This window comes from Thamnophis elegans, chromosome 4 (assembly GCF_009769535.1).
Source record: "Thamnophis elegans isolate rThaEle1 chromosome 4, rThaEle1.pri, whole genome shotgun sequence".
Taxonomy (NCBI): Eukaryota; Metazoa; Chordata; class Lepidosauria; order Squamata; family Colubridae; genus Thamnophis; species Thamnophis elegans.
The window spans coordinates 40,307,502-40,324,563 of record NC_045544.1 but is presented as its reverse complement, the minus strand read 5'-3'; the positions used below and the strand labels follow the sequence as shown (position 1 = coordinate 40,324,563).

General features: G+C 43.1%; 1 protein-coding gene across 4 annotated transcripts in view; it reads left to right on the top strand.

Annotated features, from left to right (window-relative positions):
• The first annotated feature begins 4,567 nt into the window (after positions 1-4,567).
• ECHDC1 (ethylmalonyl-CoA decarboxylase 1) overlaps positions 4,568-17,062 on the top strand; it is a 47,623-nt gene continuing 35,128 nt past the window's right edge. The window contains exon 1 of one of the 4 annotated variants that reach the window (XM_032215805.1): positions 4,568-4,642. Coding sequence is in view for 2 of the 4 variants with exons in the window: in XM_032215804.1 (XP_032071695.1) it covers positions 5,099-5,144 (46 nt within the window). In the remaining 2 variants the exon portion in view is untranslated. Of the gene's footprint in view, positions 4,643-4,680; positions 4,950-5,053; positions 5,145-17,062 lie in introns of those variants that run through there. The other 3 variants (XM_032215806.1, XM_032215804.1, XM_032215807.1) reach the window with 3 other exon arrangements.

The following is a 17,062-nucleotide window of genomic DNA, read 5'->3' as shown; positions in this document are numbered from 1 at the left end:
ATCAAATACCTCCGTTGTAGCTTCTAGATCTAGAATCAAGCATTTCTAATTGGAAATTATGCAGATAGAATTAAAAAAGCAGTTCCTCCAGAATTCTTCAGTGTTTTTTTTTTAAAGAATGTGCTTGGCTAATTAAAACAGAAATAAGTGATTATCCAGGATTAGGCCTATTTCTTGGTGTAAAAATAGAATGTAGACGTGCTTAATTATCTGCGGACCTTTTAAAATTAATTGTATGTTTCCTGAAGAGCAGTGTGAAATGCATTTTTTTTAGAGAATATTCAGGAAGTGTGCCTGATTAAACAGGAACATAGTTCTTGATATGTTTTGACTGCTGGATTGTTATTGCCTTGGCAGAGATGTGGCATCTTTTATGGCTTAACTTTCATTACCCACCCAATGTAAAATTCTTTCACTGATTTTCTAGATCCAACCCAATCTCTGAGCCCTCCATCTCCACCCCTCCACCAGAACCTCCAGCTGTTCAAGGAGTTCGTCTTCTCTATTGTTCTTTTCTTTCCACTATTGGTAGTGCTCACCTCCCTGCAGATTTTTCTAGTGCTTTCTCATACTGTACAGCCTCCAAAGTTTTTCCTAAACCGCAGCTATTTCATGGCACTAGCCATTATTCTCTCTATTCTGCTTTATTGGAACTAAATCTAAAGACATGCACACTATGAACTCAAATCATTCCTCCTTCATCTTTGTCTCACTTTCTTCCCTTCCTCCTGTTTTCTCTCCTATAGAATTACAGACCAAAAGGCCCTTGGGGTCAAAGATCTGTCTTTTGATAATCTGTAAAAATACACTTTGGTTGCTTAATAAGAGCAACAGTGTTCATTTCAGCAAAGATCATGACTGGCTGTGGGTTAGCAAACTGTTGCACTTACAAAGTTGTAGAGAAATGTACATATGCCACCAAGTGGCAGAAATATGACTGTGAAGGAGCTTTAATAAATACTAAGTTATTACTGTAGACATATACAAAATACCCTTAAGACTTACATATCTCCTTATAAATTGAACTGTTAATGAAACTCTGTGTTCTGGATAGCTGTGTATTTGCTCAGGAAAAGATGCTTGATCCCTTCCTGTTTGTGTTGGAGGTACTGAGGCACTGCCGGGTTGAAAGGATTACCTGGTGACATCACTGTTGCCCAAGGGATGCCCAGTTGGGGGCTCCTTTCACCTCCCAGTAAATGTGCTGATCAAAGTGGCACCTATCTATCTACTCGCAATTACTCACTTTCTAACTGGTAGGTTGACAGGAGCTGGAGCAAATAATGAGAGCTCAGCCCATCACGCAGCAGCACTCCAGTTTCAACTCAGCATCCAAACCATGTAAGCCGCCATGCTCCTATAAGGTGATTGATTATAGGAATTACTTTATGAAATGAACTCTACAAAGCTGACTGCTTTCTGCATGATGCCTAAGAGTAGAAGTAGCCTCTTGCTGATAGCTTGAAGCTAATAGTTCATTTTTGTCATACAAATCATTTATTTAATAAATATATAACTGCGCAACTCATAGCTGACATGCAAGACAAAAATGATCAAAATGCAATCAAAAGAATTCAAATCCAGTGTTGTCTAAATCCAATCTCAACTGTTATCATACTTGTTAGTCTAGATAAATATATTTGCAGCACTATTAAGAGAATCACTGATAATAATTGGTTGCTCAAAATGTGCATATGTATTTGTAAGATGAGTTTCTCTCCATATGTAGCCTTTCATCACTTTTCTCTGGAAGTTTGCGAGCTATAGACTTGTCTCTTTTATTACTCAGCTGATACAGGAAATGACTGTATGTGAAATTCTTATTAATTTAAGAATACTAAAATGAAATACCACAAGATCATTATTTACCCATGTCTAATAGATAGCAAAATCTGCATACAAGTAAGACTTTCATACCAATATCAATATATCAAAACTCCTTATATCAACTTCTTGTCTTCCTCATGGACAGAGCTATATTGAAAATAAACAATATTGATGGAATGTGCAGCTGGAGTAGGAATGTGTGTGTGTGTGTGTTGGGGGGATCTCGGCAATCACCTGGCTCACCAAGGGAAAGAGCACATTCCTAAGGGAAACAGCACATTCCCAAAAAGTCTCCAAATAAGAGAGTGTGCAGTCTCCAGCTAGATGGGTGAGGGTGGGAAGAAACACATTAGAACCTTCTACTCTACATGGATTAAGTTATAAGGTTATAGCTTTACTCTGGTAAGATTCTGTCTATTACTTATAAAAAATAAAAAGCTGGATTCAATTGGATGTCAATGTGTCATCCAACTGAGTGGGCTCAATCACTGTGGGCTCAAATGCTCTCTCTCCCTCCTGGAAATCGAGGCAACATTCCACCACAGGCCTGACAACTAGTTTGTGAGAATAGCTGGCGAATATGATCCATTATTTAAATATGTTAATTCTTTGTGAGTCTTGTCTTTTCAGTTCAGTTGAAAGTTTTCTGTTTTCCAATCTGTTTATAGGTATTGCTGGAACTCACCTCCATATTTCCCAATTCTTTCCCCCTCACTTGTATTGCACCTATAAGCAAATATGTTTTCAATGACCTGTGCATGACCTGTAAAGACCTGTAAATCTGAACTGTTCTTCTCAGAAGGGCAGGATAATGTTTCTTATGAAACAACATTTGTTTCTCCCTTCTTGTAATGTAAAGATTACAAAATTCTCTTTTTGTAAATTTCTAATGCTATAGTTCTTACCTCTTATTTCTCACCAATGTCCCTTGTAATCATCCTTTTAATTGTGTCACTAGGATCTGTTTCAGAACTCAAGCCTAAGACTGCAATCTAAAATAGTCTTAGAATAAATAACATTGAAATCAATGGCATTCTTGTCTGGGACATAAGTTTTATAAAACCACCCAAACCCCATATAATCCTGAAGTAATAATATGAACTAAGCAACTAACACCATGAATCAACAAATTGAGTTTTGACATTTGTAGGAATTTCTGTAATAATGTTGGAGATTCTGAGCATCCATGATGTGGATTTCCATGTGAAATCTACATTTTAAAAGACTTTCCACAAACAATTATTTAACATTATTTATGTGCACCTCATGCAAACAGAATCACTTTCATACAGCCAGTGACATTATTTTTTATTTAGTTCACACTGAAAAAACCTGCTTGCATATAATATATGTATGTGTGTGTGTGTGTGTGTGTGTGTGTGTATGTATGTATGTGTGTATATATATATAAATATATATATATTTAAAGTCACAACCCCTGGTATGCCCAAATATGGGAGGAAGTTCACTGCTTCCATTCTCTGTTCATCGGCTCGTCATAAGAGACCATCCAGACAGAAACCCAATATTTTTACTGTTGCCTTTGTTACATTTGTGTTATATTTATGCTGATAAATAAATAAAGGGAGACTAGTATAGATCTATTTCAAGCTATTTAGCTCTCATCAGCTAGCCACACCCTTGTTGGGAATCGAACCTTTGGGCATACCAGGGGTTGTGACTTTAAATACACACACACACACACACACACATATATATATACACACACACACACATATATACATATATATATACATAATATATGTTATATTTATGCTGATAAATAAATAAGGGGAGACTAGTATAGATCTATTTCAAGCTATTTAGCTCTCATCAGCTAGCCACACCCTTACTGGGAATCGAACCTGTGCTCTATTGCCTCTAAGGCAGATGTGTTAACCATTGAGCTACAGGGCTCGACAGGGTGAAAGGTATATATTTAAAGCTAGCTGATGAGAGCTAAATAGCTTGAAATAGATCTATACTAGTCTCCCTTTATTTATTTATCAGCATAAATATAACAAATATAACAAAAAGGCAACAGTAAAAAATATTGGGTTTCTGTCTGGATGGTCTCTTGTGACGAGCCGAAGACAGAGAGTGGAAGTGTGACCTTCCTCCCATATTTGGGCATACCAGGGGTTGTGACTCCATTCCTCTATGGAGAAAGTATGGACAAATATTACAGACAAGTTGCTTAAATCTATTCATTTTTACTACAACTGTTCTGAGGGAACAGAAATTAAACGGAAAACACTAACAATGCTTCTCAAATTATCTATAATTTTTCCATTATGAGAAAATCGGTTGTGTTTTTGGAAAAGCACTGTGATACACAATTATTTTTGTTTTTAGACGCTCTATATAGTATACAATTACCCAAATGTCAAGGGATCAATTGTTTATGTTCCCTTTTTGTGCTGTGATTTAATTAATGTAATGGGCAAAATTCCACGATCTACTGAAAGGATGCCTAAAAAAGTTGCCCCCCTGACAAGATGGGCAGGAATTTTGAACAAACTCATGAAACTCTGGGTATTGCTGAATTACAATTCCCAGCATCCATCACCCTCGGGCAATACTGGCTAGGGCTACGGGGATAAAGAGTTCACGGATGTGACTTCAGATGTCTCACTTCTAATCAAAATAATGTTTTTCTTCTCACCATACCGTTCCATTATATTGATTTTTCCTCCCGTTGTCTCTTGGGCTGAGAATTTTTTTTTGTTCCCGGAGTGGCGTTTTCCCTCCGGAGCTTAATCTCTGTAACACCGGAGTTTTGCTTTCTGGGAAGTGGAGGCGTATATTAATGAAGGTTAGTGATTTGAACTCTTTTACCCCCGTGGTGGATTCTTCTCTCAGATATTGCTAGCATCTTGTTGCTAGACACTGGGCATCTTAGATTTTATTTCCTCTTTGGGGCATTATTGGAGATTGAGTCTCAGTTGTCTTTTCTTGTATTCTTGTATTCATTTTGAGATTTTGGGGCTTTTTATTTTTCAAGCTTCTTGATTATCGTTACAAAAATGTGATTATGCAGTTTAATGATCGAGAGATGATAGAGGCATGGAGCCCTGAAGTAGTCTGCATGAGAACATAAAGTCTTTTTTTTGCTTTGGAAGGTACAGTCCCATACGATTACTCAGAACTATGTTTGTACTAGGTAAATTTGTCTGCAGTTCATCTGGAGACTTTTAGAGAACATTCTACAGATTACATGGAACAGTCTGTGAAGACCTGATGTTCTGAATCTGATGAAACTAATGACTGAATGAGGCATAAAGCAGCTTGGAACCCATTTGATGACATTTTGTCAGGTTGGGATGTACTGTAATAGGATGTTTTATCACGATGTCGTATGCAGTAATAAGGATGGACATTTCTTGAAAAATTGACTGCCATTTCTCTTATCTATATATTTAGGGTACTTAGGAAGCTTCAATGACAGGGTGGAACTTACTTAAAAATAAATGCAGATGGGATAACTTTATAATTTGAAGTTTGTCTTGTCATTTGCTCAGAAACTCTTTTATATTTTCCCCCTCTTTCTATTAGTTTAAAGATATTTAGAGTTCATAGTACAAAAATTGGTTTCTTCAAGCATATCCTGAGGCTATTAACAAAAACCGTTTCCTTGGAGTTTAATGTGGGAGGGTTTGACAGTCTGCATGAGGTGTGCATGGAATTATAATCACTGTTGGCAAGAAATTTTAATGTTGAATTTTATTATCCAACTTACTGTCAGTCTAATCCATATAAAGCATATAAACCACTGATTATTTCTGAATTGACCGCGCTTTTGAATCTCATCATAAAACTATGTTTATAAATATCTGGGGCAGGGAGATGATGTTGAAAATAATATATCTAGGCAAATATTTTGTTCAAAATATAATAGGATATACACAAAAATAATATATCTGTTTCATAGTAAAATAAAATTGTTGATCATTTACTAAGTGTATGAATATATTTTTATATTTATAAAAATGAGAATTTCTGAAAGGTCGCATTGCTGAAATTTACAAAAGAAAAGAAGGATAGATAATAGCTAACATTTTCTATTAACATTTTTGATGTTTACTTATTAAAACATAAATTGCATTTTACCTTGGATGTTTTTGAAAGTAGAGATTTATAAACATGACAATTTTAATAGAAAGGAAAAAGCTGACAATTCTGAAATCATTGGCATATTTTGTGTGTGTGTGTGTAGATTTTCTTGGGGATTCTAATAAGTAGATTTTAGAGGGAGATTAATGACTTGGCTGCTGTTTTTGTTTAATAAGTGATACAGTTTCATCATATAAAGAATATCTAAGTTGATTTTAGAAGCTTAACAAAAATCAATCCTAGTTGAACTCTGGAAATGCTTTCTAAAAACACATATTAAGGATAGCATTCTCATAAGGAATATTATGCGCCTAATGTTCCCAAAGCTAGGCATGTGTGTAAACTATTTCTGTTAGCTAACTTAGGGCATCAAGCCCCAAGTGAAGGGATTACAAAATTTGGGGGGCTTGCACTCACAAAGCAGGAATCCTGTCAGAACCTGTTCCCGTTTTATCTGGCAGGTGCTTTTCCAAACAAAATTTGGAATATATATTAAGAAGGTCAAGCTTTGGGTACACAAACAGCATATGCTCTCAAAGCTGTATTGCTGTTAGAACTCCCTTCTGCTTCATCTGCGGAAGTTGATAATAAAGTCAAAATTCTGTATAATTGCTACTTTAGAGAACAAATATCAATACAAGATAAAAGAATAAGAAACTGTAATGGCTTTAAAAGACATATTTCAGAAATTATGCAAAATTAATCACCTTCCTTCCTATTGGCAATAATGGTTTTAAATTTGATTGTATTTATTATTTTCAGTGGCAAGGTTGCATCTTTTAAAGTAGAAATGCTTCATTTTGTTTTAATGTATATATGGATTAAACATTAAATATATAATTAAGTGGTATATTTATCTCTTGCCTATCCCTAGCACCAATAAAATAATTCAGATTCATTTATCATTTTAAGGAATTATGGCATAGCAAAGTTTAGTTTTTATCAGGTTACTGCTGTCTAGACATTAAGGGCTATAACTTCCATTATCCATGAAGATTATAGTCCAATATAACTAAAGTGCACCATCTTGAAAAAAGCTGGTCTTTTATAAGTATTGATTGATTGATTGAGTGATTGATTGATTATATGGAATCATCATTGTCAATTCTTAATGACCACATAAATATTCTCCATCATAAGCAATATGGTAAGCAATTAATTTAGGGTAAATTGGAACACTTTATTAGCCACCCAAACATTGTGTTCTTCAAAGTATTGTTTGAACAACAAAAATCTTATGAAGTTAGCGAAATGAACTTACATGATAAGTTTTGAAGGAAAGCAAAAATTGTAAAGCATACAGATTTCTTTCTGGTTATGATCACTACTATTTTGATATTCCTGTCCCTTACTTCAAAAGGAAGTTTGAACTTGTAAAAAAAATACTTCTGCACATTTTAGTTCTTATTTGTCTAAGAAGTTAAATATTCTATTATTGGAATTGGAAGTTGGAATTGGAAGTTTTATTTATAGGCCGCCCTTTTCCCTGGGGGGACTCAGGGCGGCTTACAATTCATGGGGAGGGGAATACAAACAGTAAGACATAAAGCAATACATAATTAAAAATAGAACACAACATTCATCATTCGGGAGGGGACGGATTACAATCTAACCCCAGGCCTGACGGGATAGCCAGATCTTAAGGGCTGTGCGGAAGGTCTGGAGGGTGGTGAGGGTACGGATCTCCACGGGGAGATCGTTCCAAAGGGTCGGAGCTACTACCGAGAAGGCTCTCCTCCGCGTAGTCGCCAGTCGACACTGACTGGCAGATGGAATTCGGAGGAGGCCTAATCTGTGTGATCTAATTGGTCGCGAGGAGGTGATTGGCAGGAGGCGGTCTCTCAAGTACCCAGATCCACTACCATGAAGGGCTTTATGGGTGGTAAGAAGCACCTTGAAGCGCACCCGGAGATCAACAGGTAGCCAGCGCAGCTCGCGGAGGATAGGTGTTATGTGGGTGAACCGAGGTGCACCCACAATCGCTCGCGCGGCCGCATTCTGGACTAGCTGAAGTCGCCGGATGCTCTTCAAGGGCAGCCCCATGTAGAGCACGTTGCAGTATTCCAGCCTTGAGGTCACAAGGGCACGAGTGACTGTTGTGAGAGCCTCCCGGTTCAGGTAGGGTCGCAACTGGTACACCAGGCGAACCTGGGCAAATGCCCCCCTGGTCACAGCCGACAGGTGGTGATCAAAGGTCAGCTGTGGGTCCAGGAGGACTCCCAAGTTGCGAACCCTGTCTGAGGGGTATAGTGTTTGACCCCCCCAGCCTGAGTGATGGAACACTTGCCAAATTATTGGGAGGGAAACACAACAGCCACTCGGTCTTATCCGGGTTGAGTACCAGTTTGTTAGCCCTCATCCAGTCCCTAACGGCTTCAAGGCCCCGGCTCATCACGTCCACCGCTTCATTGAGTTGGCACGGGGCGGACAGATACAGCTGGGTATCGTCCGCGTATTGATGGTATCTTATCCCGTGCCTCCGAATGATCTCGCCCAGCGGTTTCATGTAGATGTTGAATAGTAGGGGGGATAAGACCGAACCCTGTGGCACCCCATATGTTAGGGGCCTAGGGGTCGATCTCTGCCCTCCAACTAACACCGACTGTGACCTGTCCGAGAGGTAGGAAGAGAACCACTGCAAAACAGTGCCTCCCACCCCCACCTCCCGCAGTCGTCGCAGAAGGATACCATGGTCGATGGTATCGAAAGCCACCGAGAGGTCAAGGAGAACCAGGATGGAGGCATGGCCTCCATCCCTGGCTCTCCAGAGGTCATCGGTCAATGCGACCAAAGCGGTTTCTGTGCTGTAACCAGGCCTGAAGCCGGACTGGAATGGGTCAAGGTAACTAGTTTCCTCCAAGGTCCGCTGAAGCTGGGAGGCCACCACCTTCTCAACAACCTTCCCCACAAAGGTTTGAAGGTTTGAAGGTTTATTAACATTTATAGGCCGCCCTTTTCCCTGAGGGGACTCAGGGCGGCTTACATAAGATCGGGGGAGGGAAATACAAACAGTGACGTAGACAAACATAGAGTAAAATAATGAGCAACATTCATTCATCATTCGGGAGGGGCGCTTATCTTTGTCCCCAGGCCTGACGGGCTAGCCAGGTCTTAAGGGCTATGCGGAAGGCCTGGACGGTGGTGAGAGTACGAATCTCCACGGGGAGCTCGTTCCAAAGGGTCGGAGCTACTACTGAAAAGGCTCTCCTCCTTGTAGTTGCCAGCCGGCACTGGCTGGCAGATGGAATGCGGAGGAGGCCCAATCTGTGATATCTAATTGGTCGCAGGGAGGTAATTGGCAGAAGGCGGTCTCTCAAGTACGCAGATCCACTACCATGAAGGGCTTTATGGGTGACTAGTAGCACCTTGAAGCGCACCCGGAGATCGACAGGTAGCCAGCGCAGCTCGCGGAGGATAGGTGTTATGTGGGTGAACCGAGGAGCACTCACGATCACTCGCGCGGCCGTGTTCTGGACTAGCTGAAGTCGCCGGATGCTCTTCAAGGGCAGCCCCATGTAGAGCACATTGCAGTATTCCAGCCTAGAGGTCACAAGGGCCCGAGTGACTGTTGTGAGAGCCTCCCGATTCAGGTAGGGTCGCAACTGGCGCACCAGGCGAACCTGGGCAAATGCCCCCCTGGTCACAGCCGTCAGGTGGTGGTGAAAGGATAGCTGTGGATCCAGGAGGACTCCCAAGTTGCGAACCCTCTCTGAGGGGTGTAGAATTTGACCCCCCAGCCTGAGTGATGGAATACTGGTCGAATTGTTGGGAGGGAAGCACAACAGCCACTCGGTCTTTTCCGGGTTGAGTACAAGCTTGTTAGCCCTCATCCAGTCCATAACGGCCTCAAGGCCTCGGTTCATCACATCCGCCGCTTCATTGAGTTGGCACGGGGCGGACAGATACAACTGGGTATCGTCCGCATATTGATGGTATCTTATCCCGTGCCTGCGGATGATCTCTCCCAGCGGTTTCATGTAGATGTTGAATAGTAGGGGGGATAAGACCGAACCCTGAGGCACCCCATATGTTAGGGGCCTAGGGGTCGATCTCTGTCCCCCCACTAACACCAACTGCGACCTGTCCGAGAGGTAGGAGGAGAACCACCGCAGCACGGTGCCTCCCACTCCCACCTCCCGCAGTCGTCGCAGAAGGATACCATGGTCGATGGTATCGAAAGCCGCTGAGAGGTCAAGGAGAACCAGGATGGAGGGATGTCCTCCATCTCTGGCTCTCCAAAGATCATCGGTCAATGCGACCAAAGCGGTTTCTGTGCTGTAACCGGGTCTGAAGCCTGACTGGAAGGGGTCAAGATAACTTGCTTCCTCCAAGGACCGCTGGAGCTGGAAGGCCACCACCTTCTCAATAACCTTCCCAAGAAAGGGAAGGTTGGAGACTGGACGATAGTTATTAAGAACAGCTGGATCCAAAGATGGCTTCTTCAGGAGGGGTCTCACCACCGCCGCTTTTAGCACGGCGGGGAAGTTCCCCTCCCGAAGAGAGGCGGTAGCAACCGCCTGGATCCAGCCTCGTGTCACCTCACTGCTGTTAGTAACCAGCCATGAGGGACACGGGTCCAGTACACAGGTGGAGGCACTTACAGCCCTCATGGCCTTGTCCACATCCCCAGGGGCAACATCTTGAAACTCAACCCAGAGGTGGTCTACTTCATCCTCTTCTGCCTCGGCTGGAACTGCAGAGATGGAGTCCAAGTCCGACCGAAACCGAGCAATTTTGTCCGCTAAGAATTGGGCATAATCCTCAGCTCTGCCCTGCAGGGGTTCCCCCGCTTCCCTCCTATTTAGTAGGGAGCGGGTTATCCTAAACAGGGCGGCTGGGCGGGACTCAGCGGACGCAACCAAGGTGGCTATATAAGATCTTTTCGCTGCCCTAAGTGCCCTGGTGTATTCCTTGGTGCTGGTGGTTACAATTGCTCGGTTCGATTCGGACTTATCGGACCTCCATAGGTGCTCTAGGCGTCTCCTCCGGCGCTTCATCTCCCGGAGTTCCTCGGTGAACCAAGGAGGTCTCCGGGATCCGCCGCCTCGGAGGGGCCGTAGTGGCGCAATCCGGTCGAGGGCCTCCGATGCTGCCGAGTGCCAGGCAGCAACCAGAGTCTCTACCGGACTGTGGGCGAAAGTATCAGGAATGACCCCAAGCTCCGTCTGGAACCTTAACGGCTCCATAAGTCGCCTGGGGCGGAACCACCTGGTCGGTTCCTCCTCCCTACAGTGGGGGTTTGGTCTCCGGAAGTCAAGCCTCAGTAGGCAGTGGTCTGACCACGACAGGGGTATGATGTCGTTACCCCTCAGACCAAGATCACAAATCCACTGCTCCGAGAGAAATACGAGGTCGAGCATGTGACCCGCTGAATGGGTTGGGCCCCGGATTACTTGGGTCAAGCCCATGGCTGTCATGGAAGCCATGAACTCCTGCGCCCCATCAGAGTGTTCACCGAGCGACGGCAAATTAAAGTCCCCCAGGACCATCAGCCTAGGGAACTCAATTGCCAGCTCGGCTACCGACTCGAGGAGCGAGGGGAGGGCTGCTGCAACGCTGTTGGGAGGCAGGTACGTTAACAGCAGACCCACTTGACCCTTGAGGTCCAACTTTACCAGTAGAGACTCACACCCGACAAGCTCCGGAGCAGGGACCCTACGAGGAGCTAGTGACTCCCGGATAACAATAGCCACACCCCCACCCCTTCTCTGGGCTCTCGGCTGGTGCAGCACCTGAAATCCTTCTGGGCACAGCTCTACAAGGGGGACTCCTCCCTCTGGGCCCAGCCAGGTTTCAGTAATACATGCCAGGTCTGCCCTCTCGTCTAAAATTAAGTCCCGGACGAGAGGAGCTTTATGTACTACAGACCTGGCATTTAGCGACAGCAGCCTGAGTCCAGGGTCCTGATTACTTGCGCCATCTGGTCTCGGAGTGGGACTCATAGGGCCGGAAGGAGGGATCTCTGTAATGTAGCGAACCCTCCTTCCCCGGTAATGGCCTGCCCTAAAGTCCCCGCCATATCTGCCCCTCCCTGTTACGACCGTGATACTCCAACCCTCTCCCGTGTCTCTGGTCCCCTCAACCACCCCCATGGCCCCCGCATCCCCCGGCAGGTCCTCCAAATCATACATACCCATGCACTCCCCCAAGCAGTCCCCACGTAAAAGTTAAAACACAGAAAATTACAACAATATAATAGTAAAAAGTGGGACATTCATTCATCTCATACGTATCCCATGCATATCCCATACAAAGAGAGGAAAAAAAGATGAAAGAAAAGGAAGAAAATAAAATAAATTGCGCAGTTGATTAAAAATTTAAAAATGCGAGATCAGATAACAAAACTGGCTCTTAGTGTTCAAGGTTGAAGTGGCTGGAGACCAGTTACAGTTCTGGTGGAATATATGGGGGAGTGTCTTATAACCCCTCTCTTCTTCTGTAAATCTATAAAAGTTCAACCGGCCGGAACAGTCCAAGATGGTAAAGCGTTTTCTTGTACAGGCACTGTCTAGGGCGATGCCACAAGGGCGGCCACAAAAGGTAGTAATAGTGACAGTAGTCCAGGCCAGATGGAAATGTGCCAACAGGCCTAGGAGTCCGGAGGCCATGGCAGAAAAAGGCCAGATGTTAAAATGCCACAGTAAAAGATAGTCCAGTGCCAGACAGAGAACACAGGGGGAAGCCTCACAACAGCGGGGGCAGGCAAAGATGGAATCGCTTCTATAGGGCCACCTGAGCAGACAAGAGCGGAGGAGGGGGGGGCAAAGACAGGGCGAAGACGAAGCCGTACGGGAGGGAGAGCCATCCGGAGGGACTGCCGCGGCACCAGGCAAAGCCAGCCGCCCAGCTTTCTCAGTCCGAACAGTAATGATCGTCCACTCTCCCTCCGAAGCAGCAATAGTCCGGCAAAGCCCCCAGGAAACACAGCCAACACGCTCACCCTCAGCAATGTTCTTATCAGTCCGCTCTCTCTCCGAAGTAATGGCGGCTGAGCAGAGCCCCCAAAAAGCGCTGTCGCCAGTTCCAGTAATTCCTCCGTCCGTCCGCTTACACTCCGGGGCGATGGTGACCAGAAAAAGTCCCCAGGGAGTGCAGCTAGCAAGACAAGGGCACCAAAACCTTTAAACAACGCCGAGGGACGTCGCCGCCAGCGAAAGACACCGAAGACGCCGAAGTCCGCTACCGCCGTTCTCAGCGTGGCCTCGCTTCCTCTACTGCCAGGCAGCACACAGACCTCCGATGATGTTTGAACGAGCCGGGGGCGCCCGAGAACGGCGGCCCCCGCAGAGGTCTGGCTTCTTCGGATCCCCCAGACTCCGGACATCCCTAAGGAGCTCTTCACGGAAAAATTCGACTCGGTTTTGTTGAGGTTTCCAGCGTTTTCTGTCTGAATCAGAACGGAGAAGAACGCCTAGCAGCCATCTCGGATCTCGCACATGCGCAAAACACAAAGGGGAGGTTGGAGACTGGACGATTATTATTATGGGAGTTGGCAGATAGAGTTTTGCTGCCTTATTGTAATTTCTATTAAAAACAGTAATATAGTGCTTCAGAATTTTTTTTTACTGGTTTGAGAGTTTTAACGTATTTCACAGCATAAGGGTGGAACAGAATTATGCTCTTCATTAGTAACTGTAATTGCTCAGTTATTGTTAATTAAGGTGGAGGAGGTTTTGAGCATACACTTAACCTTCCTGTTCTCTAAAATATCTCTGTGATATTTATTTTTTCCTTCTTTCTGATTATTTTTATTCTACCCTTATCCCTTGTAGATGTGCATGAAACTGAGAAGACATGGTGGTATGAAATAAGGATGTCCACTTGCAGCCCATTACATATTGTTATATCTCTAGGTGTCCATCACCACTACTCATAAATCTAGGAGCTGCTGGAATTAGAATCCAGTAACAATTGAAAGCAACTAGTTTCTCATTTGATAGAACATACTCTTTTATATGAAGAAACAAGTTAGACTAGGATTGCTCTATGTGAGTTCAAACATCATCAATATGTTTTTCTTTCTTCAGCTGATTATAACATTTCCATTCTTTCTTTCTTAATATGAGACTGGGCAACCAGGGCTGTATGTTGCCCATTAATACTTATTTTTGGCTATAATCTAGTCAAGGGATGTGAAACTCAAGGTCCGTGGGCCAAATCTAGCCCGCAGGATGCTTAGATCTGGCCTGCAGGGCTGCCCTGGAAACAGCGAAGGACTAGCCCACGGTGCCTCTGTCAGAGAAAATGGAGCTGGGGAGGATTGGAGTGGCTCTCTCAAGCTCCATTTTTGCTGGCAAAGTATTGCAGGAGGCCGTTCCAGCAAAAAATGGGGCTCAGGAGCCCATTTTCACTGTCAGAGCATTCGGGCCACCACGGATGCTCTGACATGAGAGACGTGAAGCTGGCCACGCCCACTCTGCCCCCCCAGGTCAAACACAACCCTGCTGCAGCCTTCAATGGAGTTTGACATCTGTGATCTACTCCAACTTCCTGCCTAAATAGGAAATCCCACAGTTACAATTTTCTTAATAAATAGCCGTCTGACCTCTTGGTATATTTTAATGAGGAAAGGTTTCTTTCCAGTGTAGTATTCAAAAATGACTCAGGCAAGCTCCTTCCTGATTCATTAGGGTATAAGTGGAAGGGGAGGAAAAACATAATCAGGGCTGCAAAATTCTGTTGCAGGTAATCCTTGATTTACAACCTTTCCTTTAGTGACTGTTTAAATGGCACTCCAAAAAATGACTTACAACTGTTCCTTGCACTTACTACTGCTATAGCAGCCCCACGATCATTGATCAGAATTTGGGCATTTGGCAACCAGCATATATTTACGATGGTTGCCAAATGCCTGAAGTTATGTGATCACCATTTACAACCTTCCCAGCCAGCTTCCAACAAGCACAACCAAAGGGGGAAGCCAGATTTACTTAATGGCCACATGATTCCCCTAACTGCAGTGATTTGCTTAACAACCATGGCAAAAAAGGGCATAAAATTTAACCCATTTAACAACTGCCTTGCTTAACAAACAAAATTCTGGTTCCAATTGTAGTTGTAACTTGAAGACTACCTGTATTGTAGCTTATCTTAATAAAATGTAGTTCTGATATTCCTGTGGAATTGGCTTCCTGAAATGGAAAGCAGTAGAGAGCAGGAATTTGCAGAGATGCCTTGACAGATTCTTTCCCTCTCCACCCTCCTGAACTACCAACAAATTGGTTTTGTACCTATTTCCACTATTCACCTTAAAATGAGCTAGGAGAAGGTTGTTATCCTTACTTTTCCTAATCTTAATATCCCTTAGTGATTGTAAAAATGCTTTATTTTAAACTGAAAAGGAATAATATTCAATATTATGCTTGCTTTGCTCTCTCTTTGTGGGGTCTTAACTTAGATAATGCCGTGCAGCGACTAGCATAACAGAATAGTTGAAAAAGGTAATTGTGCAGTAGAATCTGGTCTAAAGTATTTCATTGTGATTCATAGTATCAGCTGGTGTAAAGCCCAATTTATCATCTTCCTTTTCAATTCCCATAGTGATTCCCATAGTGATGTTGCTGAAGAGCCTGTGAACCACTGTAACTATAAGCATTTTGAAGACTGCAGTAGTCTTGCCTTGTGCAGTTGAGGGAATGCTGCATAGGAAGTGAGTTTCATTCCAAACATAGAATGAGTATTCTTGGGTTTAATTCTTCCTATAGCCCCTTCTTACTTCTCCAACACCAGAGAATTAGGGAACTTTTATTATACCTTAGTAAACGCCTGACATTTCACAAGAAATTGATGCAAATTATTGGCAATTAAACCTACCAACCTCTATAGATTCAGAGATTAGCCTATTCAGGATAGGATTGAATCTGAAAGAAGAGTTGGAAATCTGAATCCTCATGCTTCTCAGTGGCTATTATGGGAAGTTTGTGGATTGCATTTTTTCCCTCTCTGTCTCTAGTTTTCAGTCAAATTGGGTTCTATCAGGTTCTTATTACACCAGTTTTCTGACAAATTGCTGCAGGACTTTTGATTCTACTGTAGTCTTTCTTTAATCTTTCTACAAATTTATATGGACTGTGTTTGCCCATATGCACATAAATTATGATTTTTAAGTTATTACCACACGTGTGGAGGTAAATACCCTATGACAGTGACATCTGGCCTGCAGTTCCACTTGACTTCTGACTGAAAAATATTCTCATGTTATTTAAATATTGGGAAAAACTTCAGCCAGAGGAAGACAAATGGACACATTCACAATTCTGATTTCTGAACTCTTGATTCAGATAATTTTGAACTCGTCCTAAATCAAGAAGGCTTCTGACTAGATTTAGCCTAACATGTTTTGTGTACTCCTTTTGACTGGATTCTACCTACATGAATAGCATGTTCCTGCAATTGACTAGTCAGCTTGGATTCCTTTATAAGTATGATGCATAGAATTAATGTTGCAAGCTAGAGTTTCTCATGGTAGAAATGATGGTTATGACAGGAGTCAGAAGTAGCCTAGCTCCAAATGCTTTAGGTATAAGAAGGATCTCCATGTTGACAGAGGGAAAGTAATGCTTAAGTGTCTTCAGCCTAGTAAAGGTTTTAGTTGTTCCATATCATTTTGTGGGATCTGGGAGACGTATCTTCCTTGCCATGGTACTTGCCTGTGGAACAACATACTTCTAAAGATTGTGATGTCTGTGACATTGCTAAACCTTTGGTTGTTCCACAGGCATTTGGGCCAGGATGGTAAACACCCTTGGTTGGTTTGCTGTAAAAGTGATGATAAAGATTACTCTTGTCAGTTGTGTCTGACTCTAAGGCATGGCGTTCATCTCCATTTCTTGGCTAAGGGAGCCAGCATTTTCTACAGACAATTTCTGGTGATCACGTGGCCAGCACACCAAAAGTGCATGGAATGTCATTTTCTGTAGTTCCTCATTCATTGTAAGATGGAATGATATATTTGTTAACCCTCAGAATCAAAGTAGTGAGAAAGAGAGCCATATAAATAGTTTAAATAAATAAAAAACAATGAAAATAATGTATCTGGGTAGCTTCTGCTGAGTTCAAACAGGGGTCTGACCTGTCCCTGTCAGAGCCAGTGCAGTCTCTCTGATCCAGGTTTGTGGATAAT